General features: G+C 54.3%; 1 protein-coding gene across 1 annotated transcript; it reads right to left on the bottom strand.

Moving 5' to 3' along the window:
* Positions 1-278: 278 nt before the first annotated feature.
* Positions 279-21,092, bottom strand: NDST1 (N-deacetylase and N-sulfotransferase 1). Its single transcript, XM_030229283.2, has 15 exons — positions 21,006-21,092; positions 8,985-9,886; positions 7,979-8,461; positions 7,686-7,773; positions 7,304-7,458; positions 6,067-6,252; positions 5,569-5,697; positions 5,228-5,410; positions 4,803-4,899; positions 4,535-4,658; positions 4,191-4,365; positions 3,831-4,001; positions 2,882-2,991; positions 2,018-2,120; positions 279-1,913 (listed from the first exon to the last, which is right to left on the bottom strand). Exons 2-15 carry the CDS (start codon positions 9,492-9,494, stop codon positions 1,794-1,796), a joined length of 2,634 nt encoding a protein of 877 aa, XP_030085143.1. The 5' UTR covers positions 9,495-9,886; positions 21,006-21,092; the 3' UTR covers positions 279-1,793.
* Positions 21,093-23,132: the final 2,040 nt, after the last annotated feature.

Genomic DNA, 23,132 nt, shown 5'->3' with positions numbered 1-23,132 from the left:
GGCAGGGGGGAGAAGGCAAGCGGGACCCCCCATCCCCCAAATCCCTCCCCAGTGCTAAGGCAGTCGGTGCTGGATGCTGTCCCGGGAGGAAGAGGCTGTGAGCGCTGTGCAGCGTGCATGGATCCGGGACTAGAGAGCTGCTGCCACCTCGTGCATGGAGAGCTGCTCCCACACACCCCCTTCCCAAAACCCCCAAAGATGGGCCCAAAGGCACCCAGGACCCCCAGGGGCAGGACTGGATCATGCCAGCGAGGAGAGACACAGGCAATAACGGCAAATAAAACCAGAGCCCCCCATTTATTAGCAGTTGGTTCAAGAGGACCTTACACCAGTGCTTGGGAGCCCCCCCAGCACAGCCCTCATGGCCCCAAGTGTGGCTAAAGGGGCTCCTGTGAAACATCCAGGTGGGAACGCTGCTGCCAGCAGGGCCGTGAAACATCCACCCACTGCCCTAGCCCCACTCGGGCAGCACTGGGCATTGCCTCCCCTCCCATGGAACTGCTGCCATCCCACATCCTGCAGGGCAGCTCCATCCAAGGGGAACTGTGGGCCCTTATCCCGGCAAACCCGTGATGGCTCAGTCTCCTCTGCCAGCAATCCCAGGGCGTGGGAGAGGCTGCAGTTCTGTATAGCCCCACTGGTACAAAGATGTGTCTCCCACTGGGAAATCCTCCTGTTTCCCCACTGACCTTTGTCCATGTCACGTCTAACGACCAAAGAGACCACATAAAACCCTCAGGGTTTAGGTACAAATCCTGGCACTGAAGAAAAACACCTCCCTGCAAAATGGGAACCAAATGAACACCCCCCCCCCAACCCCATAAAACCCAGCATTATTAAAATACTTTCATTTTTAATATTCAAGAGGTTTGAAGTTCTCTCAGCATTCTTCTGATTGCCATTATCCCAATGTCTGCTCTGTCTCCGAGCTCTCCTCCATGCCAGGGTGTGCTGGGCACCACTTGGCTTTACCACAGGAAACACCACATGTGTACAAGAGTGCAGGAAGGGCTTGGGGGTCATGAGCATACTGGGACCAGTATGCCCAGACCAGCATGCCAGCCCCTTCTCCTGCTAGGCCACATTCCCACCACACTGCCCATGGAAGGGGAGCCAGAGGTTGAGGAGCTGGAATATGATGACAGAGATGATAAAAGAAATTGTGCCCCAGTCTTTGAAAGCAAATTCCACCTTGTTCTTAGCTTTTCCAAGTAGGTGCTGGGGGAATCCAGCAAACTCTCCTGTTTCCTGCCATGAGGCTGATGGCAGGAGTGGGTCTGGTTTCCTCTGTGCTTTGGGTCTCCACCAGCTCCATCCCTCTGCTCCAGCTCAGCAAAGTCACCACCAGCGCACCCAGAACAGCTCCTCCACCCTCGGACCAGGAAGTGAGGGACAGCTCTGGTGCTGCCCTCAGGCCCAAGGCAGTTGGAACCCATTTTGAGCAGAGAAAGGGGGAATTTATGCCACTTCCCTATGCCAGAGCAAGGCGGGAAGGGACAAGGAATTAAAAAGGAAAAATAAAATGAAAGAGATACAGATGTGGGGCACGCAGAGAGATGGGAGCACAGGGATTGCAGAGATGGATCACTGCTCAGACAGCCTCCAGTGGAGCCTTGTGCTCCTGGGGGTCCTCTCCAAGCCTCTGGTGCAGCCATACGCTCCTGGGGATCCCCTCCAAGCCTCCAGTGATGCTGTGTCCTCCGGGGTCCCCTCCATGGCCAGGTATTGCTGAGAAGGTCCTGCTGGCACAGGGTCAGCCCTGCTCAGGTATTGCTGGGGGGTGGCAGCAGCAGCTACCTGGTGCTCTGCAGCTCCTCCCGCAGCCAGGTGGGCAAAGTCTGCCCCATTTTGTACAGGAGCTTGGAGAGCTCTATGTTATGGTCCCTGTAATAATCCCGCAGGAAGGAGCGTGACTGCAATGGAAGAGCAAAGAGGAGGGTCAGGGGACCAGCCTGGAGCTCACCAGCCCAGCAAAGCCCTGCTCAGGACAAGCCCAGGAGGCCTTCTGCATACTCACATCTGAATCCATCTCGGGGTACTTCCTCCCTTTGCTCTTTCCCAAGCATTTAGTTTTCCCTCCATCCAGAAGCTGACACCAGAATCCTTTCTTTGGATCAAACCTGCAAAGTGAGAGCTCTGTCTCAGCCCTCTTATCCCCCTCACAGCTTCCATGGACATCCTGTCCAGCAGGCCCCACTGCTGTCCAGTCCTGTCCAGCAGGTCCCACTACTGTCCAGCCCTGCACAGGGCAGTTCTCCACCTCTGGAATCCACAACCCAGCAAACATCCTGTCATCAACCCCCTGGTACAACAGATTCCCCCTGCAGCTGTGCAATAAGTAGTCCACCAAGGCTCATTCACTGCCCTGTAGAGGGAGCACAGAGTCTACCTGGGTTTAATCACCATTTTCTGTGGCACTTTTGTCCCTGGATGCCCTCAAGTGCCCCACAGCAACTGGGTGGACACATACATAGACAAGCCATGGCAGAGGTAAATTATTATTTCTGTAGAAGCTCTGGAGGCTTCCCACAGTGGGGTTTAATGGAAGACTCAGAGCAAGGTGACACCTGCAGAGATGCCACACAGCCAGCAGCTGCTCTCAAGCATTTATGAGGAGTGCCAGGGCTCAATACCATCATCTGTGTCACAAATGCTGAAATCTGCTCCAGGAGCCCAGAGCTGCTCTTGGGCTGCCCGGAGGGACCTCACTGCAATGTCTGGATAAGTCTTAGGTGAAACCTCAGCCTCATCAAACTCAACAGCAGCTCTGTGGAGAGGCCCAGGGCTGGGGGCTGCTCTGGGACAGTGCTGGGAGTCCCCAGGGCAATACAGTGCATGGGAGCAATGGCAGGATGAAGGAGAAGCTGGGGGAAGGACTCACGCCAGGGTCTTGTGGTAATCGATGAAGTTGGTCACACCGAGGAATTTCTGGACCGTCTCCATCACTTTGGCGGGTTCTGTTCGGAGCAGCTTGCCATCCAGCACCAGGATCTGCAGGGAGCAAGGCAGAGGGGTGAGGTGTCACTGGCTCCCAGCCCTGCCCTCCTGAGGCAAGAGGACACCTTAACCACATCTTTGGTCATCTTGGAGCCAAATCTGCCACCAGCCTGCACAAGGACACCTGCTAAATACCAATGTGCCCTGTTGCTCCCTTACGCTGGATGCTGGAAAATGAAATGCAACTAAAGCCAGGGCCAGGACCCACCCAGGACAACATCAGAGCTTCTGCTCAGGGCTACCCAACCCACAGGCAGCTGGGATTGCAACAGAGCAATTACACTAGCAGCAGGCAACTAATAAGACTTTATAAGGTTAATCAACAGTGGAAAAATCATTCAGGGATTGATCCCATACTCTCTAGCAGTGCTGCGCTGCATGGGTCACAGCATGGCTGGCATCCAGCTCCCATTTTCCCTGCAGACAGCCTGAACTACGGGCAGCTACACCTGCTATTTTTGTCCTGTTCAATGCCACAGTGACACCAGACAGGGCAGCCCCAGGGGTCTGTGGCCAAGAGTGAGAGTGAGTGTTGGGTGACGCCGCAGAGCCACCCGCAGCCCTCTGCCCCCACTCCCTTTCAACTTTGCTGTGACAACCCACACAAGGACATCTTTGTGTGTTATCCATCACCAAGCTCCCTTCTTGCACAGCACCTCCCCTCTTCCCCTTCTCCAAGTACTTTTACTCCTCTCCCCGTAGTTTGTAGGGTGTAAAAAAATCAGCTCCCATGGGAACAATTTCACAGCACATCTTGGATCCAAGGTCTCTTTCCCCCAGATCCTTGCCTGGGTAAGGGCTGTCCCTGTAGGACTGGGTGCTGCCATCCCTACCTGGTTGGCGTGGTAGCTGTTGAGCCAGCGCTCGATGTGGGTGGCATACCAGCCCGGCACCAGGCAGCGGCTCTGCAGCGCCCGCAGCTTCGGGGCGGCCTCGGGCCCTGCCGTGATCACCTCGTGGAACGTGTACTTCAGGGCAACCAGGTCATCGTGAGCTCGCTGGTGCTGTCAGGAAGGAGCAAGGCAGGTTTGTCCCCAGGGTAACCAAATCCTGGGCTGCCCACGAGGTACAGTGGCTCCCAGGCCACCACAGCGTGTCCTCAAGCATCACGTTCAGCCACAGTCACCCCACATCCCAAATCAAGCCCACTGTCCCACAGGACTGCCCAACCCAGGGGAGAGGCAGAGGCTGACCTGATACCAGGAGTAGGCTCGATCTGCAGGGTTGATGAGGATGGTGATGATTTTGGCCTTGGACAGCAGGGCTGCAGCTCGCCGGGGAGCCACTTCAGAGTCAAAGTAGTTGGCACTTTTCTCAAAGTAGAAGTCAGAGGTGGTGTTGGAGGGGATGGGGAAGAATTCCATGTACCTGGGGGAGGCACAGTGTGAGGCTGGCAGACAGGCACCACAAGATGGCTCCAGCACCGCCCTCACAGGTGTCATCTCAGACACTCAGAAGGGAAACCTGACAGCACCACTGCTTGCTTTCCCAAAGTTATGGGCACTCCCAGCACAGTCCCCACAATGCAGAGACCCACCAGTCGATGCCCTTGTGATAGTTGTGTCCATTGAAGAACTGTATCTCCTCAAAGGTCTCTGAGCTGGGGTAGTTGCTGCTCAGGTCCGGGTGCATCCCCAGGAAGAGATAAAGGGCAGTTGTTCCTTTGGACAGACAGAAAGAGGGAGCTGACACAGGCCAAACCTCCCTCCAAGCTCTGTTTCAGGGCAGGAAGGCTGACAGAGGTTCTTTGTGCGTCCTGTCAAGTCCCCCAGCATGCTTACAGAACTGAAGGTGAAGGGAAGCACCTGTTTTTTGAGGCCCGATGATGAGAAGCTTTGGGAATCGGTCACAGGTCTTTTCTTTGGACCAAATGTCCTTGTGTCGTTTGTCTTCACAGGGATCCTGAAACAGTGTGGAGGATCAGAGACAGAGCAGCCTGGATGGGACCCCACCACTGCTCAGCCTCTCCAGCCTCAGCAGATACAGGGGAGGCCACCCTGCTTAGCAGGCAGGACAAAGACCAGGGTTATCTTCAGGTCTACAGGACAAACCTCTTTCTGGCACTGCCGGCAGAACCAGCAAGAGGTGAAAAGCCACAGCTTACCCAGTGAACCAGAAAGAAATCCAGGTTGGAAGCTACCTGAGGCCCAAAGCAGGGCCAGCTGTAACCCACTACCCTCTCCCAGCACAATAAAAAGAGTCACCCCCTCTATTATAAGCATGGAGGTACCTGCCACAGTGGGTCCTTCTCCTCGGAAAAGATCTGGAAGTATTTCTGCGCCAGCTGCACGGGGGGCAATGTCTGCAGCTTCAAGTTGGTCCAGGAGTTGAGGAAGCGGACCAGGTGCTTGAAGGTGTACAAGCCCAGGCGGTCGTTGCCATAGTTGGACAGATGGGTCATGAAGATGCTGATCTGAAGCCAAGAGGACAGAGCAGGGGTTAGAGAAGCCTCACCCAGCAGCCATCCCACAAATGGCCCCACCCTGGCTGAGGACATTGGAGACATCTCCAGCAGCAGGGCCAGGAAAGCTCTGTAAGATGCCTGTCTGTCTCTCCCTGGGCAATACTTACAGGGTTCAGGAGGACAGTCAGGAACAGTTCACCCCCGTTGATGATTTTGTCCAGCTCACTGGAGCCACCAGGGTACTCGTTGTAGAAAATTGTGTGTGTGAACAGGCCACAGGTTTGCCGGGGGAGTACCTGGGCAGGAAAAAAGAAATGGATGGAACAGGTGGAAGAGCCAGGGCAATGAAATAGCCACATGGCCTTCTCCTGGTTTTGAGAGCTGTGTCTCCTTCCCTTCCCAACAAAAAAGGGAACCTGACCTCAATCCCTCAGAGGCCAGGACCAGTTCCACTGCCCCTCACCACCCTTGACTTGAATCCATACACAGAAGGGAAGGATGTGGACAGACGGAAATGCCAAAAACTGTCCTCACACAAGCTTCACCCATGCAGGATGAGGAACGGCTAACAACCCCCTCAAACTGGAGCTGAACATCCCAAGGTTCTGGTTTTGGTGGGGGGAGGCAGGAGAAGAGAAGCTCCAGAGAGAAAGGCCAGCACCCACCATGATGCCGTTGTGGATGAAGCCGCGGCGGTAGCGGGCGGGTTTCAGGTGTGGATATTCCTCCGTGCTCGTCACCCTGATGGACCAAACCTGCTTCCAGGCCTCATACAGCTGCACGTGCACAGGGTACACGCCCGAGTGGTGGGGGGCCACAGCGTACCCCATGTCGGTGGGGATGCCATGCTCCTGCAGAGAAGAGAGTGTGGAATGGGTGACTGTGGAGACCCCAAAATCACAAACCAATCCCTCTCCATTGCCAGCTACAAACTGTCTAGCTGCTCCTCTGCAGAGCAACCAGGACAAGGATGTGCCTCTGCATCCTCTCCTAAGCCTGGCTGTCTCCACAAAAGGGAACCAAGGAGCAGCCATGCTGGGTGGACACCCACTCCTCTGCTTCATTCAGACCATCCTCATCCCTGTCTTCTGTTGTCACCCACAGAACAGCCACAGCCAAGCTGTTGTGTGAAGAATGAGGAAATACAGCTATATAGGTCTGCAGATTGGTTTGTATCAGTAGATACAAAACAGCCTGGAAATTCTGAGCTGGAACATTGCCCATCGTAAGCAGGAAAGGTCTGGTCTCTCTCTAATTAAGCACTTGTAATTATCAGATAATAAATTCAAGTTAGGTCGAAGATCCCTCCCTTTGGCCATAGGATCCAATTATTAACAGGTCTGGCTTTACCAGCTTGGATTCAAGACAGCTGTCAGTCAATCACAGCATGAACTGTGTCAGTGCCACACAAAGGACAGCCCAAGACCAAGCTGAAGGTCAGAGCCTGCCTTTACAACCAAACATGTCCCTGACAGTTCAGCCTGTAGAGGGAGTTTCCATCAGCTGGAGCTTCCAGCCCAGCCATGGCTCCAGGATCCCACATCTTCACCCAGCACAGATTCACACAGTGTCGGGCTGAGCATCCCCCCGGGCTGCACCTCTGCATCCCCACGGTTCCAGGCCAGGTGAGCATGGCTGCAGGGCACAGAGTCTCCCCTTGAACAGCCACTGGGGCAGCTCACTGCCACAGCAACAAGTTGGCTGCTGCAGATAAATCCTTTAGCTCTAGTTACTAGAATATAAATGGATTTACCCACACAGCTGCAACATGGGGGACATGACTTAATGTCACCAGGTCCCTCTGCTCCAGCAAGAAGGGGGCATTCCCTGAGAATCCTCTTTGCTCCTCTTCTACCATCCTCCCCTCACCAAAAGCAACCCCACTGGAAGCATCTTACTCACTACAGCAAATTTCTTGTTTAAGGTCATCTGCTCGGCGAGAACCGACTGGTTGTGGAAGAGGTGAGGCTGCATGTGGCTCCACATGTGGGGGAACCACCAGAATTCCTTCACATAGGACAGCAGGAGGTCATCACCTTCGTCCTCAGCATCAGTACCTGTGGCATGACACTTGCAGTCACCACTGAGCACAGAGAGCTGTGTGAGCAGCTGGGGCAGGGGGAGAGCCAGCCCCTCTTGGTGGCCAGGTGATGGAAGAACAGGGTGGGTGGGATGCCTGAGGACCCTCCTACAGCCCTGTCAGCACCCTCTCTGAGCACCAACTGGTGTGCCCCAGCACCAGCTGTACAGCACCCAGGAGAAGCAGCGCCCTTGCCCTCCTCACCTGTGTGGAAGAATTTTCCTGAGTATCCCAGGTTGAAGGTGAAGTTTGGGATGTGGGTGCGCAGCTCGTTCTGTGTGTCAAACAGTGCCTGGGAGAAGGGGAGAGAAAGCAAGGTGTCCTCAGCATGTGGCCTCAGGGACAGCTGCCACATCAGGGCAAGCACCAGTGTCCCTGAGCACTTCGCAGAGGGGCTCTCAGAGGGACAGGGGAGCAGGAAAGTTCATCTCTGGAGCAACCCTGAGCAAGCACAAGTGTCCAGCCCAGCCCACCCAGCCAGAAGAGCACAGACACACCTTGACATCTTCCACCTTCATACGTGTGCCCTCCTTGCCCACAAAGATGTCATCAATGTCCACGAGGATGTAGCGGTCAAGGGGCAGAGACAACCTCTTGCCTGTCAGGAAGGAGACAGAGTCCACAAAGACCAACTTGTGCAGCCAGAAGTTGAGGTTGTTGCCAAAAAGCACCCTCTGAATGCCATCGTGGAGGCCCAGGTCCTGCATCACGGTGGTGTGCAGGGCAGCATCCACGCTCATGTGAGGGATGGACTCAGCTGACTTGGTCTTGGCCAGGAGGACGGGCTCGTAGGTGGAGTGGTTGGACTGGAAGACAGTCCAGTCTTCCCCGGGGAGTACACCCTTCTCCACCTCACTGGGGCGTGTGATGTAGAGCAGGGGCGACTTGGGGTTGATGCTGCAGTCCTTCAGTGCCAGGTTGGAGTGGAGGAAGAGTGGGAAGCCCTTCAGCTGGGCACTCAGAAGGCTGTTCTCGTTGGCCTGCAAGGGGAAAATGGGAGCTACAGGAGATGGGACACTAGGGACAAGGCAGGGGCTCACAAGGAACATCAACAGCCACGGCAACAGAGGCAGAGGCTCATCACCCCTTAAGATCCAGGTTCTGGGTTCTCTCCTTCCTCTCTGGAGCATGGGGTGACCTCATCCCCTCACACACTCAGTCCTGCTCATGTCCTATGTGCAAAGTGCCCCAAAGCTAGGGGCCCTTGGCAGGAGAAGGGCTGCTGAGCAAAATATCTGTTCATGCTTTTGGTAAACTCCAGCAAGGGTCACTGCTGGAAAACAAGTGCTAAAAGCAACTGGACTAATCCCAGAAGTGTGTTTTTTCCCCTAAAATCTCCAAAGGCCACACAGCCCTTCCAAAGGGAGAGCTTCTCTGCTAGAAGCCTGTGCCTCACACCAACTCACGCTGCTTGTAGTAATCACGGGGAGGGCAAAGTCCCTGTGGGGCAGCAGGACACAGGGCTCACATCTGGCCTGGCCATGGATCTTGGTTTGCCCTTACCTTGAAGAAGCCGATGATGCCCACGCCGTACTCCACGCAGTACTTGTCCAGCAGCTCCCGGTTCCAGGCGTCCAGGTTGACGTACTTGAGGATGTTCTCGTAGATGATGAGCGCAAAGCGTCCCCGGTCCTTGTCGGTCAGCGTGGGCATGTCCCCCTTCCCCGGGGCAATCTCTGTCCTGTATTTGAAGCGACTCGACTCCAAAATGGCCACAATCTCCTGGCCCAGCTGGGAGTAGAGGCTCTCCACAAAGACCAGCACCAAGGGGTCCGTGCGGGAGGAGTCGGCCACCTTGAGGGTCTTCAGTGGCAGCAAACGGGAAGGGGCGACCTTGGGCTCGTCGCAGTCTGGCCCCGCCACATCCCCAGAGGGCTCCAAGCCCCTCTTCCACCCATATAAATAATAAGCAGAGACGAAAACACTGAGCAGGCAGAAGGCAAAGAGCAGGAGCAACACCACCTGCGGAGAAAGCTGCCAGATACCCCGCCGGGCTCTGGCCAGCACAGTCATCCTTGCATCCGCTGGGTGAGGTGAGGTCCCTCTCCCCTGCCCGCCCCCTCCCCTCACGAGCCCGGGGAGGGGAAGAAGCAAACAAGCAACCAACAAAAAATCAGGTAAAATCAAATTGAATACTATGAATAAATTAAAATACTAGCAGGCCGCCTGTGCAGGCTCTCTCCCCTCCAGCAGTCTGGCGTCCCTCGCCGTCTGCTTCATGTCACCATGGCAGAGGCACCAAGAGTCCCCTTGCCGAGCCAGAATTCTTGTGGTGATGGCAGCAGCAGCAGCAGCAGCAGCTCCATGGCCTCAGCAGGGCGAGGGGGCGGCGGGCGGCCTCGGCGCGGATCGTGCTGGGAATGTGGGCATGGCGGATCCCTGCTTCCCTGGCTCCACACGGCACCCTGAGAGAGAGGGGTGGGATGAGAGGGCAGGGACAGTGCCAACCTGCTGCTGTTGTTTCTGCCAGCCTGACAGCCCCAGCAGAGTCCTCACAAGCTCGCTGGCATGCCAGGGCTTGCCACAAGAATGCTGTGGCACCAGGGATGCAGCAGGAGTGCGGCGCGCAGCCGTGCCATAGGATCTTGGGTGTGGGTGCACCTGGAGTGCAAGTGCATCACCAGGTGCTATGGAGGGGAGCCCCCAGACCCCAGTGAATCTCTGGTACCTCAAGCAGCTGGAGAAGCAGCCCCGTTCCTCCCTATGCCCAGCAGGAGCTGCACTCTGCTGGGGAGAATGGGCGGTGGTCTGAGCCCCCATGGCCCAGCTTGGCTGGCAGGGAGGGACATGGGAGGGACATGGGGAGCCTGCCAGCTCAAGGCTGAGCCAGCAGCCGCCAGCCAAGGTCACCGAGATGGGAATGCAGGAGTGTCCACGTGGAGCCAAAGGGACCTTGGGAATATTTCTGTCTTCCCTGTGAAAGGCTCATTTGAAAAAAGAAAACAATAAGCACTGCTTGCCAGAAGGTGAAGCCAACTAGGGGACAGACTGATGAGGGCAATGTGTTTAAGGACAATAAGTGACTCACAGCATTGTCCCCAGACTTACTACCAGTGTTGGGGACAAGGGCAGGAGTCCCTGCTCCTCCCAGGGAGAGCTCCCTGTGCCCTGCCAGCACCGTGGCTGAGCGCCATCCCTGCTGACACCAGCCGGGCTCCTAACAGGATTAAACGTGGCCGGCTGAGCGGCACTGTGGATTACAGGCTGGGGCTTGGCAGGGTAATCCTGTCATTCCTGCCCTTCCCAGTAGCAACTCCTGCTCCAGGCAGTGCTTCCCAACCCTGCCAACATGGCACTGCTTCAGCCAGGCCCCTGTAGGTGCTGCTGGCAGCCAGTCTCCTTCCAGCTTCCATCATTGTCTCTTCCTTACTATCTCCAGCACACACCAGCAATCTCCCCTTGTCGGCTGTGCTGGGCATGGTGGAACACCTGGGTTTACTGATTTCGAATTTGTCTTTGTGCATATGGATGATCTCCAGGCACGACCAAGAGAAACTGCACCTTCTCTCCTTAGCCCCCCTGAGGTGTGTCTTATCTGTTCCCTCAGTCCTGCCTCTCCAGCATCCCTGAGACAACAGTCCTGCTGGGGTTTTGGGACAAGGCACTTCTCCAGGTCTGTTGATTTCAGGGATGTGTTTGTGCAGAGAGAGGCTTCCCTGCATCTCCCTGCCTAGGGATGCAGAGAGCTGGGAATGCATTATCCAGCACCCTGGCTGTGCCATCCCACTCCCTCTCCATTTCTTTCATCTGCCAGGAGCAGTGGGTGCTGGCAGCTGCATTCTCACAGCGATGGGCGGGCAAATGGCAGCAGTGGGTTTGATGCCAAGCGCCGGAGCCAGCAGCTGATAGACAGGACTGTGTGTCCATCCTTGCTCCACCCTCCATGAAACAGGGAAGAGGGCTCTGCATCTACATCACCTGCCATTTCCAAGGGTGCTTCATTAGTGCATTCTCTCCTAAGAGCTTTTAATTACTGGTACTTAATGATCAGGCTTTGGAGACAGCATCTCCGGCCAGATTCCAGCTGAGTCTCCCCAGGCTGCCACGTCAAAGCCTGCCCAGGCACGGGGCCAGCACTGGACCCCCGGAGCAGCCAGGTGAGAGCTGGGGATGGGATCGGCAGCATCCCGCCCCAAGTGTGGCAGGAAGCAGGCAGGAATCCTGCTCTGCCAGTTCACTGCCAGAGCAAACCCTCCATGGGGAGCATGCCAAGGGGCCTGGGGCGATGCTGCAAGATGGGGATACTCCACCCCAGGGCTTTCCCCGTGCAAGTGGGTGCTGGCTGCATCCTGCCCAGCAAACCCCTGCACAACCCCAGCAGTGGTGGGATAGCTCATTGCCAGAGAAGGAAGCAGGTTCATGCCCAAAAGCACAAAACAAGTCCTTGAGACCAACAGCTTTTCTAAAACAAAAATGGAAACAAGATGGTGAAATTTAAAAAACCACAAGACCTGGCAAGGTGACAGCTAGGGTCAAACTTCCTTTTAACCTGATTTTTAGATGCTGCTAAGGTGCCTTTTAAAACCACAGTGGTTATTTAAAAGGCACCAGCTGGAAATGTCAGCCTGAGTCTCACACACAGATCTCAAGCCCCCAAAATCGGTGCTGGCAGGCTCCCATCACCGGGCAGGTGCTCAGCCACAGCTGCACATCAAGGACCCCGGGAGAAAGAGCCCTGGAAAATGCTCTTTTCTTGTGGGTCTCTGAGCAATGCCCTAGCACAGACTCCACTGGAGAGGAGGCTCAGTGAGGAGGCTTAGCCACTGTGCTCTTAATCCGGCTGCCCTGACAAACACAATCAGCATCTAAGCAGCTTCCCGGTGTGGCTGGGAGCCCGGAGCGCCCTGCGGAGCCGGATCCGACCGCAGGACGGACAGGGAGTGCAACCAGGGGACAGGGAAGCCCTTTACTTTTCAAATCTAAGAGAGCTGAAGGAAGAAAGGAAAAATGTTTGAAAAGCTTTTCAAAACACAGCCCGTGGTGCAGTTTGGGGATGGTGGTTTCCCCATCCTCAGTTATTTTCCACAAATACTGCCTGGGGAACCACTGCACCCCAGGAATTCAGGGAGGCACCAGATGGGATGAGAGGGAATGAAACCATCTCCATTAGTGACTTACAGCACTCTTCCTTTAAATACCAGTGAGATTTTGCAGGGATGCAATGGAAGGATTGAATATAAGCAAGGAAGTGCAAACAGATCTGGAGGACAGGGAAGGGTCAGTGATCCCAGAAGACAACCACAGAAGGGTTTGATATATTGGGGGGTGGAATAGGTCTGGCTGCAGGTGCAAGCAGTGAAGATCAGGCAGTTCACAAGTCACATCTGTTGGATAAATCAACTGTCCCAAGCCCATGGCTCACAAACAAGAGGTGAGCTCAAAACCTTGGGTGTGACAGAGCAAGAAATTGCTTACACATTTCATTTGTACTACTTTGGAAAGGGTGGGAGGGGAAGAGCAGACATCCACTGTCATGCAGAAAATACTTCAAGATTTTGTGCAAGAACCTCGGTCCCCAATTCTAGTAGCTCCCACACCTCCAACATTCAACTCACAGAAATGAAGCCACATCCTAAACATCACAGTGAGATGGGTCACCCTGCTTGTCTCCTGCTGGCACCCTTTGGGTGAGCACCTCTGCTTCTCACTCATCACTGCAGGGAGAGACCCACCACTGCTGATTAATCACCTCCTCACCACCATGCCAGCTCCACTTCTCCATGTAAGCCAGCCCTGGGGGTTAAGCATGGATGGAGGAGGATTTAGAGGCAGGATGCTAAATTGCATTGCACAGCTCAGCGATTTGCAATCACTCCTGCTCGCTCCAACACTTCCCCTCTCTGACCACTGCAGGGAATGTGGATGGATCAGCCCCACCTACACATCTGCTGCACCACCCACTTGAAAGCAAAAGGCTACTAGAAGGTCTAAATTTGGCCAGGCTGGGGCTCAGGCCCCCAGCAGGTGGATAGTACTCGTCCAACCCCACCTTCTGTCTCTCCCACCTCAGACACCCTCACCAGCATCCCCAGAGATCACCAAGTGGTGCCCTGCAGCCCTGGGAATCAGCACTACCTGTAAAAGATGCACAAAAGGCAGCCAAATTATTATTAATAGGTTTAAGTTCCCTCTAGAGGGAATCCCCTTCACTCACTGGTAATATTTAGAGGGCTACAGATCTAAAACCACTGAGCTAAGCATGTCCTTAGAGAGGAGATTAATGCCATCACATTATTCAGGAGACAACTGCAAGCTCAAGACAGGGGAGGTTGCTTTGAAAATGAAAAGGTAACTGGCATGAAAAAATGGCCTTTAAACACCCACCTCTGCACTGCTGCCTTTATCAGTTCTATATGACAGTGATCCCAGCTATGACTGGAAATATCTGCAGGCAGCTGGAAACATTGGCAAGGGAAAAGAGCTCACACAGGGTGTGAAGGACCACTGTCTGTCCCTGTACCCATCTCCTCCCTCCCCAGCCATGGCTGGACCCACTGACCAAGAGAAGGCACAATCAGGAGATGATCTTTATTGTGGTGTGTGGTTGTGTGATGATCCCACCAGGATACTCCTGGAGCTGGGGCACAACTCCTGGGCCACAGGACATGAAGCCACAGCAGCCCAGGAAGAGAAACCCAGCATAAAAACTTCAGCCACTGCAAAACCAGGAGTTTTTTCCTGGTGATCCCCATGTCCTAACAGCTTGGATGAGCTTTAGGACAGGCCCAGGAGACTTGGACAGCTGTAGGGACATCCATTTGCCTCCTGCCAAGCTGCAAAGCCTGGGTGTCTGGGCAGGGGAAAGAGATGTGGAGCACATAGAGAGGGGAAAACAGAGAGAAGGACACAGAGGAGCAGAAAGGAGCTTGTCCCAGTCACCCACTTGCCAGAGGTTTTGTAATGCCAGATAAGGAGCATCTTAGTAGTAATTACACAGGCTGCTTAAGTGCTTTGCAAACAGTAGTTACAACCTACCAGGGAGAAAAACACCCTGCACTGGGAGAGGGACAATCACAGTGCTCCTTTCCTGAGGACACCAGCCTTCCACCAGTGCCCAAGAAGTGCCAAGTTAAAAATGGACAAGGGCAGCCCCAGCAGCTGGCCCTGAGACAGGCAGTGACAGGCAGCCACTGGTGCTGCTTCCACTGCAAACCCACATGGTTCAGCTTCTACCCTTTGTGCACAGGCTGGATATGACCAGACACAAGGGAGTATCAGGAAAACTCAGTCATGATTTATAAGGTCTGGAGAATTTCCACCCCAGGAGGACTTCAGCAGGAAAATCCTGCCTTTTTCTCAGCTCCTTTTTGTTAAGATCTGATTTATAGAGCCTGGTCAGAAATGAGCAGTTGGAGCATTCACCTGGATTGCTAAACCAAGCTTTCCCTTGCCACTCCACTCCATTCTGGAAATAAATCTTTGGCTTTGCCTGCCCACCACCTTCCTGTTCCTGGGGGAAAGAAACCAATATGAGCAAGGAGACCAGTGAAAGTGGTTAAGAATTTTCACTTTAAAAAATTTATTTTTAGTCAACGTGTCCAGCTCTGGAAGAGGAATTTTTTCACCTACAAAGCCCTGTTAGCACTTCAGTTTCACTGCAAAAGATAAAAGTCATGTTTTTCTCAGGTTTTCTTCAAAAAAACAATAATGAGAACAGCTCATTGCCTGCAGAGGGATAAAAAAGCAAGGTTCAGTGTGTGTGGCATGTATATGCTGAATTTTTAGGGGAGAAAAAACCTGAATAAATTTTTTAAAAAATCTGAATCTCTAAAAACTGGGTTAGTTTTCTGGAAGCCCATGATTAAAACTTTTCATGGCAGAGCAGCTGGTAAGCCCAACTGGAGGGTTTCTAAGACTAGTTCTAGCAAACCCCACATTGCAAACCCACATCCCAAGACCCTGTCCTTGCTCTTTCCCATCTCCCACTATGTTCCCCAGCCCCATCAGTGAGGCTGTACAGAGGAATGTTCTGCAGAGGTCCTCTCATTTCTGATCCTCGGGCAGCAGTAGCTCCCATCCTCATTGTCCTCAGCATCCTGATCTGGATGAGCACCTTGCCATCTCCCAATACCTGCATGAAATCAGTCTCCTCCACAAACTAGGCCAGCAATTAGCAGCAGTCATTAGTTTTCCTATGCCCCAGGGACACTGGGGTTGGGCAGCTGATCCCTCAGCACTGATGATCCCCAATACCATCCCAACAAAACACCTCAACACCCCACAGCCAGGTTATGGTTTGGGTTGTGACACTGCAGCCCCCCACAAAAAGCTGAAGCCCTTCACAGGTGACTCCTCAGGGGTGTTTTTTGTCCTTGAATCCTTGGGAACAGCCTTGGAGCAGAGCTTGGGGAATTCTCCCAAACCTTAATTGAAAGAGGCGCTTAACGAGGAGAGTCTCTTTTGTCTGTTAATTGAAACAGGTTCTTACCGACAAAACTCCCCATGAATTTTAAGTGGGTTTGCAGGGGGAAAAAAATCCACTCAATGAATTGGGTTTTCCTGCTTCGAAATGTGCCATGTCGGTTCCTGTGGCTTTCCAAGCACCAAGAATCTTTCTGGATAATCAGGGTCTGAATCCCAAGTATTTTAAAAAGGAAAAGGATGAGGGGAAAATAATCTCACATGCATTTTTATATTTCACTGGAGTGGCAGCCTGCCCTCTCACAAGCAGGTCGCACGAGGACTCCTACCCAAAAAAACATGGTCTGAAAGTCCCTCAATGCCACCTTTTGCTGCCTCTGACACTTGGCTTGGGCAGACTTTCCCTGCAGAGATGCTGGTCCTGCCATGAGTGTGAGGGTGACACTGGATCTCAGAGAGCCTCGAGGCAGCAGTGATTCCCTGTGCTCAGCCACGGCAGCACTGACAGCCCCACAGGATGGGCCAGCTGCTTCCTTTTCTTGACAGCTTCCCAAGTTGGTAGGAGAGCAGAGCCATCCTGCCAGCTGTTCAGGGGAGCACAGGCTGCCCTGTGAGTGCTAACCCAGCCCCAAACCAGCATTTTGCAAAGCAGAATCCATAAAACCACAGCATGGACCAGCTCACACAGAGCAACCCACCCTCCTACCAGTGCCCACATTCCAGAGAAAACCCTGCAAGGATGGAGCTGCTCCCTCCTCCCAGGGGCTCCTCTGGATGCTCCTGTCACACCACATCCATCCTGCCTGATGCCCCAGTGCTTTGCTGAGCTGCCTCTGACCTCCACTTCGCTGAAGTCTGCCAGGAGCCCAAAGCAGCCTCGGGGCCTGGTGCTGGCAGCCAGTATTGAATGAGAAGTCAGAGCAGCCCCTGCCGTGCTGTGGGTGTGTTCCCACGATGGCAGGTGGGAACACACCTCCCGCGGTGGCAGGTCCTTTGGGAAGGGCTGGGCAGCACACACTGACACACAGGCAGGAGTTTCCAGGGCCAGCATGCTCCAAGGTCATGGCCAGGACAGGCTGGAGGTCAGATCTTTTATTAGACCAATGGACACAGTTGGAAAAAGCGACACATTTTGGCCGCGCAGGCATTTCTCAGGCCCAAGAGCACATCTGTTTTTTCCTAAAGGTATTAGTTAGGCTAATAAAAGACATTACCTCTGCATGTAAACTTTGTCACCCTTCAAATGTATCAGAGGCTGCAAGGCTCAGCAGTCCAGGGAAAACACAGGGAGCAGGAACAGGCGAAGAGCACAGGGGACACTTGCAAGATTTGTTTTGTTCTCACCCCCTAGAACAGCACTGGCAAAGGCCACACTTGCCCCCAATAAGCACAGCTTCTGGCATCTGAGCTGCCTCTTGCCTCCCCTATTTCCAGATCCAGGTCTGAGGCTGCAGGAACCTAGCGGCATGTCCAGGATAAGTATGTCGCTTTGGTTTACCTGCTCCAGCATCAGCCCTGTCCTCTCCTTCTCCTCTGCAGGGGCTCCAAAGCAAGCAAATGCTTGAGGAACCAACCTGCCATGCCCCACCTGCACCAACTCCTTCCCTCCTGGCCTCAGTCCCACTCTCTGACGCAAATCCATGAGACCAGCAGTGCACCAACACAGCAAGGGATGGATCAAGGCCGATGGAGGAGACTGAAAACGGCCTGAGCCACATGTCCAGGCATTGATAGCATTCACAGCCATACTTCAGAACATCAGAACTAATTAAAAAGTTAACACTTTTTAATGCATCCCCTTTCTTTAAGAGATCCAAGCCCTGAGGCTGCAGGGCTGTACAAGGTTGTGAAGATGCAGACAGTGTTGGGAGGAAGGGGAATACTTGGTGGGGTGCTGACTAATAGCAAGAAGGTCTCTGGATTTTGTCTCAAGACATGGGAAGCAGAGCCAGGAGAGGAGAGGGCTACCCTGAGGAGCAGCAACATCCTAGGGACTGCCATCCTTCCTAAACATACCCAGAGCTTTGGGGTGAGACACACATCTCCCCGTGTGGCAGAGGGAGCAGAGCTGGACATCCCTCACTACATCCAACCCCCAACATGCCCAAGCTCAGAGACAAGAGACACTTCCTCCCTGCTTTACATTAGTGAATGTAAATTCCAAGATATTTTGGGTTCCCTGGCAGAAGCAGGACAACAGGGCAGAGGTCCTAGAAGAGAGTCTTGATCTCTCCAAGACAATCTCCAATTCCACAGCTTTGACCAGACCAGTAGCAGGGCTGAACTCAGGACATGCCCACCATAAATACAAGGGCAGTTCCTCTTGGGATACCTCCCATTTAGGGATCTCTTGACCTTCCTAAACCGCTTTAAGAAGGTAGTGTCCTGTTTCTGGAGGCTGCAGCAAGGTCCTGCTGGTTTTGGGGAGCACATGGGAACCGAGGTGCTCCAAGTGGCAGTCCCCTGCCGCCGGCCGCAGTCACACACAGGATTTACAGCTCAATATTGATCACTCTTCTGCAAGCTCTGCCATTACAGTCAGTGGCTTTTGCAGGAAAACAACATGAATCATAAGCTACAGGCCACCATCTCTCCATGTCCACAGGGTGTGACTCATCCAGCCCTTCTAGGCGTCCAGCACGAGGGCTGTCCTGCTCCTCCACACCTGGGGACAGGCACAGAGGGCACCACCTCCCACTGGCACCTGCAGACTGGGCACAGCCCCCAAGGCTTGCAGGATGATCTCCAAGAAAGCAGCATCCCATTTTCTCTCCACACAAGTCCTCCTGCCCCTGTGTCAAGTTCCAATACCACCAACATACATGTGACAATGGCACAAAGCAATGCCACCACCTCAGCCAAAAACACACAGGGAAGTCAAGGGCTGTCCTGAAGTAGGAAGGGTTGGAAACATCAGTGAGACAGACTGGCAGCCCCTGTTCTCTGAGGCCCTGAAGCAAATACAAGACATAGAAACGTAGTCTCTTGCTTCTCTTGTCTGAAGACCTAACCTTTTCTCTACTTCAACAGCCAAAAATAAAAACACAGCTCATTAACATACATCTAGAAGGCAGGAAAAAAAAACCCTTTTAAGCGAAACCCTCCATGACTCTGCCCCAGAGTACAAGGAGCCAAGAGAGCAGGTCCATCTCCAGCATGCAGTCAGAAACTGGCCAAGATGGGAAACTTGGTGGGACCACAGCCCTCCATCCTCAGCCCAGCATCCAGAGATATCCCAAAATCAAAGGTGCTGATGGTGACACTCTGCAGCAGGGACACACATTTGGCTGCGCCATACTTCACCATGACACGCTACTGAAGAAAATATTAATCATTCCCTCTTCATTCCAGCCTGGGTTTTGACTTATGAGGTGTCTTCTTCCTTCAGTTTAAATTACCACCAACAGCGCATTAAACATGTCCTGTTCTACAGTACTGACAGAGACACACAGGAAGGGGGGAGGGGGAAACCCAAAACAACCTGTCAGGAAAAGTCTGTTTGCCTGTATGTTGGTAGCATGGATTTTCCAACCCCATCCAAACAAATCATATCAGACCCACCAGCTTCCCAAAGGCACAGGAAGCGGCAAGGGCTTTGTGTGTGTGAGCTTACCCACCAGCATTCGTGTCCCGTGCCAGCAGCTCCAGGTTGGAAGGGGCAAATCTGGGGGGCTGCAGCTGATGGGTTGTCATGGCATGTACTGGGGCTGGGTGAGGTGACTGTAATGGATGGCACAGGGAGGTCCTGGCTTCCCCATACCCACAAAGGGATGCCCCAGCCATGGAGGGACACTGGGAAACTTGAGCTTTGCCTTCACTGTCCTTGCCCAGAATGAACACTGACACAGGCAAAGGGAAGATGCTCAGCTGTTTTGCCACAGGCCACCAGCATTGGGGTTTATTTTCCTGCCATATCAAGCCCCACACGTTTTTTCTATTGTTTAATTTCCTTCTTCTCCACCCACAGCAAGTTCACTCAGAAGAGAGGAACTTATTTCCTATTGAATTTGTCTTACTTGTTTTATTTGGAAAAGGACAGCTTCCTCAGCTGTGGTCCCCATGTGCAGCTGAGGGGAGCAGGCACAGGGCTCCTCACCTCCCCATCTTCATCAGCCCAGCCCAGTAAAAACCACAGTCGAGATGTGAGTAACAAAGGTGCTCTTTGCTGCAGGAAGAACTGCTGTTCCAAGGCTGCCGGTGACAAAGGGGCACTGCAAGGTGCCGGTTTCGCAGCCCTGCAAGCACCAGCACCGTTAGCGGGAAGACAACCATCCCCATGGTGGGCTGTGGCAGCAGCTGACCGGGATCATGAGATGGAAGAGTCCCGGTGCTGGGATATGACTGCAGTGCTGGGAGGGAGCGCCAGCCTCAATAGGAAGCAAAGTCTTCCAGGTGATGCCAAAGGTCACCCAAGCCGGTATGGCTTCTATGCTGCCGGGCATCAGGGGTGCCCCATCTGCAGGGGACAGCCTGGTGCGGTGGTAGAGGCAAACCCAAAGGACTTGGGGAGATAATACACACTGCTATGCACGAGAGGCCCAGGAGCTCACCAGCGGGGGAGAAAATGCCAGGACCTCTTCAAGAAGGGGTGGTGAGGTGCTCCACAGGAATGCCAGCCAGGCTGGGCAAGCCGTGCCATGCGCAAGGTGTGCACCTCCAGGTATTCTGGCCACGCTGCCCTGGCTCTCTGGTCCTGCACGGTTTTAGCCACCTCCACTCGCACTCCTCTGGAGCGGGGACACCCCAGGCCAAGCACCCCGCGCCTGGCACTCTGCTGCAGCTTGGCCTCGACTGCTCCGCGGCGGTGCCCGGAGCGGCGGAGCCACGGCAGCCCCGGGCACCGCGCGGCCTCGCCGCCTCCTCCGAGCCCCGAGCGGCGAGACCCCCTCGGCCTGCCGGGGCCGCAGGACGGCTCGGGGCGGGGGGCTCCCCGCCGGACCCCCGCTCCACCCGGGCCGGCTCCTCCCGAGGGCACCGGGCCGTTCCGCCGCGGGGACGGGCGGGGTGTGCCGCCGTTCGCGGGGGACGGGAGGACCCGCCGGGCCCCGTGCCCGGTGCAGCTCGGCCGGGGCGGTGCGAGGCCCGGCGGCCCCGGCCCGCGCTGCCGCCCGCCCGCTCCCCCGCCCGCCCTTTGTCTGCGCCGCCGCCCCGCTCGGGCCGTACCTGCCGCCGCCGGGCCCGTTCCGCTCCGCTCCTCTCCGCTCCGCCAGGCCGCCGCCGCCGCCCGCTCCGCCGGCCCGGCCCCGCTCGGCGCGTCCCGCCCGCCGCCCGGGCAGGCACCGCCCCCGCCGCCCCCCGCCAGCACCGCCCCGGGGGCCGCGCGGAGCTCCGCGGCTCGGCTGGAGCCGGGGCTGGCCCGGGACGGCGCTGACCGCAGCGCCGGGGGCAGCGCGGGGCTCGGGGCTGCCCCCGCCCCACGTGCTCTCCCTGCGCAGCCCCCGCTCCGCGCCCCCTCCGGCCCCGGGGTGACCGTGAGGCGGGCGGTAATCCCCCGGCGGGAGGGCTCAGATCCCCGCGCCCGGGATGCCTGTGATGATCGGCGATGCTCCCACCAGGCCCCCACATTCCCACTGTTTGCCGGGATGAGCACGATGGGGTGTCCAAAGGGTACGGCCCAGGCCGTGTGTTTGGTGTAATGGGGTGTCAGGCTCCTCCACAGAGCCTTTTCATCCTTCCCCCAGCGTGCACACACCCTTTCTGTCAGATTTCTAAAGCCAGTCAAACCTGAGGCTGTCCCCAGCCTCCTGCCCATCTGCAGAAGCCAGGTGTCATTTCAGGGTGCTAGTATCACATCGTTTCAGCTTTTCCTCCCTGACTTCAAGATAAGCTCAAGGGCCACATCCAAGTTACTGGCTGTCTGCCCCCAACCTGCATACACACACACAAAATTCCCTTCATTCCTCAGAGAGGGGGGAAATGAGCTGCTCCACTCCTGCCCTGCCCTCGGAGGCTGCTGGGGACTGTGTCGGCATGTGCAGACACGCTCCGGTCGAGAGTTAATCACCCACTCGAGCAGCCCAGGTCTGCCTCACTGCCCACTCGAGCAGCCCAGGTCTGCCTCACTGCCCACGTTAGAAGGGATATGGTGCATTAAGACAACCCTGTCAGGTTTCGTGTCCAGCCCATGGGGGCAAGTTTCATGTCCAGCCCGCGGGGATGAGATGTGGCAGAGATCTGCTGGGTTTGGTTTAGGCAGCGTACCCTGGGAGAGCTTCCGACTGAACAAGAGTGGAGGAAGCAATTTCAATCAAATGGAGCAAGCAGATAAACAAACAAAAGGAAAACAAGAAAGGAAATTGTAGGGAAATAGACACAAAGAATGGCAGACTATTATGGCTGCAAACTTTCTAAGTGTTCATTGAAGTCAAAGACTTCTTATCCTTAAACATTTCACTTCCCTCACAAGTATTTTCTCTGAAGATCCCTGAATATTTTGCAAATGCCAAAGTTACTTGAAAGCTCAGAAAACAAAAAGGGACAAACAGCAAGTTTTTCAACTGTGAACTGCTTTAAAGGGTTTTAAAGGGATTTTTTTTTTTCAGCCTCAAATGATTTGCAAACTCAGCCTGAAAAATGTATCTCCCCCGGGAACAGAATTCTGAGGCCATACTAACCTTAGCCAGAGGAGATTCATGCACAAATCATTGAGCAAAAAGCCAGCAATGAGTAATCAAAGGCACGCACCAAACTCCAAGAACAATCTGCAGAATCCACAATCTCAAGCAGTAAAGTTTTCCACTGAATAATTTCTTCTGAGAAAAAGGAATTTGTTGAATTCTAGGTCTGGCATTTGTGAATACTTTTTTTTTAAAGAAAAAACGACTCACTGGAAACAGAAAGCTGCTCAGAAAGGCACTGGGATTTATTAATACCAGCTTTGCCATTTTACATGAGTATCAGGTAGCTTTTTTTCTTGCCTGTCTTCTGTTTGCAAACACAAAGGAAACCAATTCCTTTCCTGCGTGCTTTAAGCTACAGGCTCTTCTTCAGCACATCTGTCAGAAAGCAGTTCAGTGGCTTTCCTCCGCATTGTTTCCAATTTATTAATCAACACTTCCAGCTCCCTACTGAGTTACAGCCACATTATGGTCCCCTTGAAGTCCATGGCAGCACTTCCACCAACTTCATTAGGACCAGAAACTCGCTCTTGAAGTCTCTGCCAATTCCTTAAGTGCTTTAACTTCAGCATTGGAGATTTCTGTTTTAATCTTCCTACGCCTGTTTCTGACACATCATTTTACATGTGTGCTTGCACCAACTGCCCTTTTTGAAACTAAAAATGGCTTTAAA

This window comes from Serinus canaria, chromosome 13, assembly GCF_022539315.1.
Source record: "Serinus canaria isolate serCan28SL12 chromosome 13, serCan2020, whole genome shotgun sequence".
NCBI lineage: Eukaryota > Metazoa > Chordata > Aves > Passeriformes > Fringillidae > Serinus > Serinus canaria.
The sequence above is the reverse complement of the archived record's forward strand: the minus strand, read 5'-3'. Positions and strand labels throughout refer to the sequence as shown.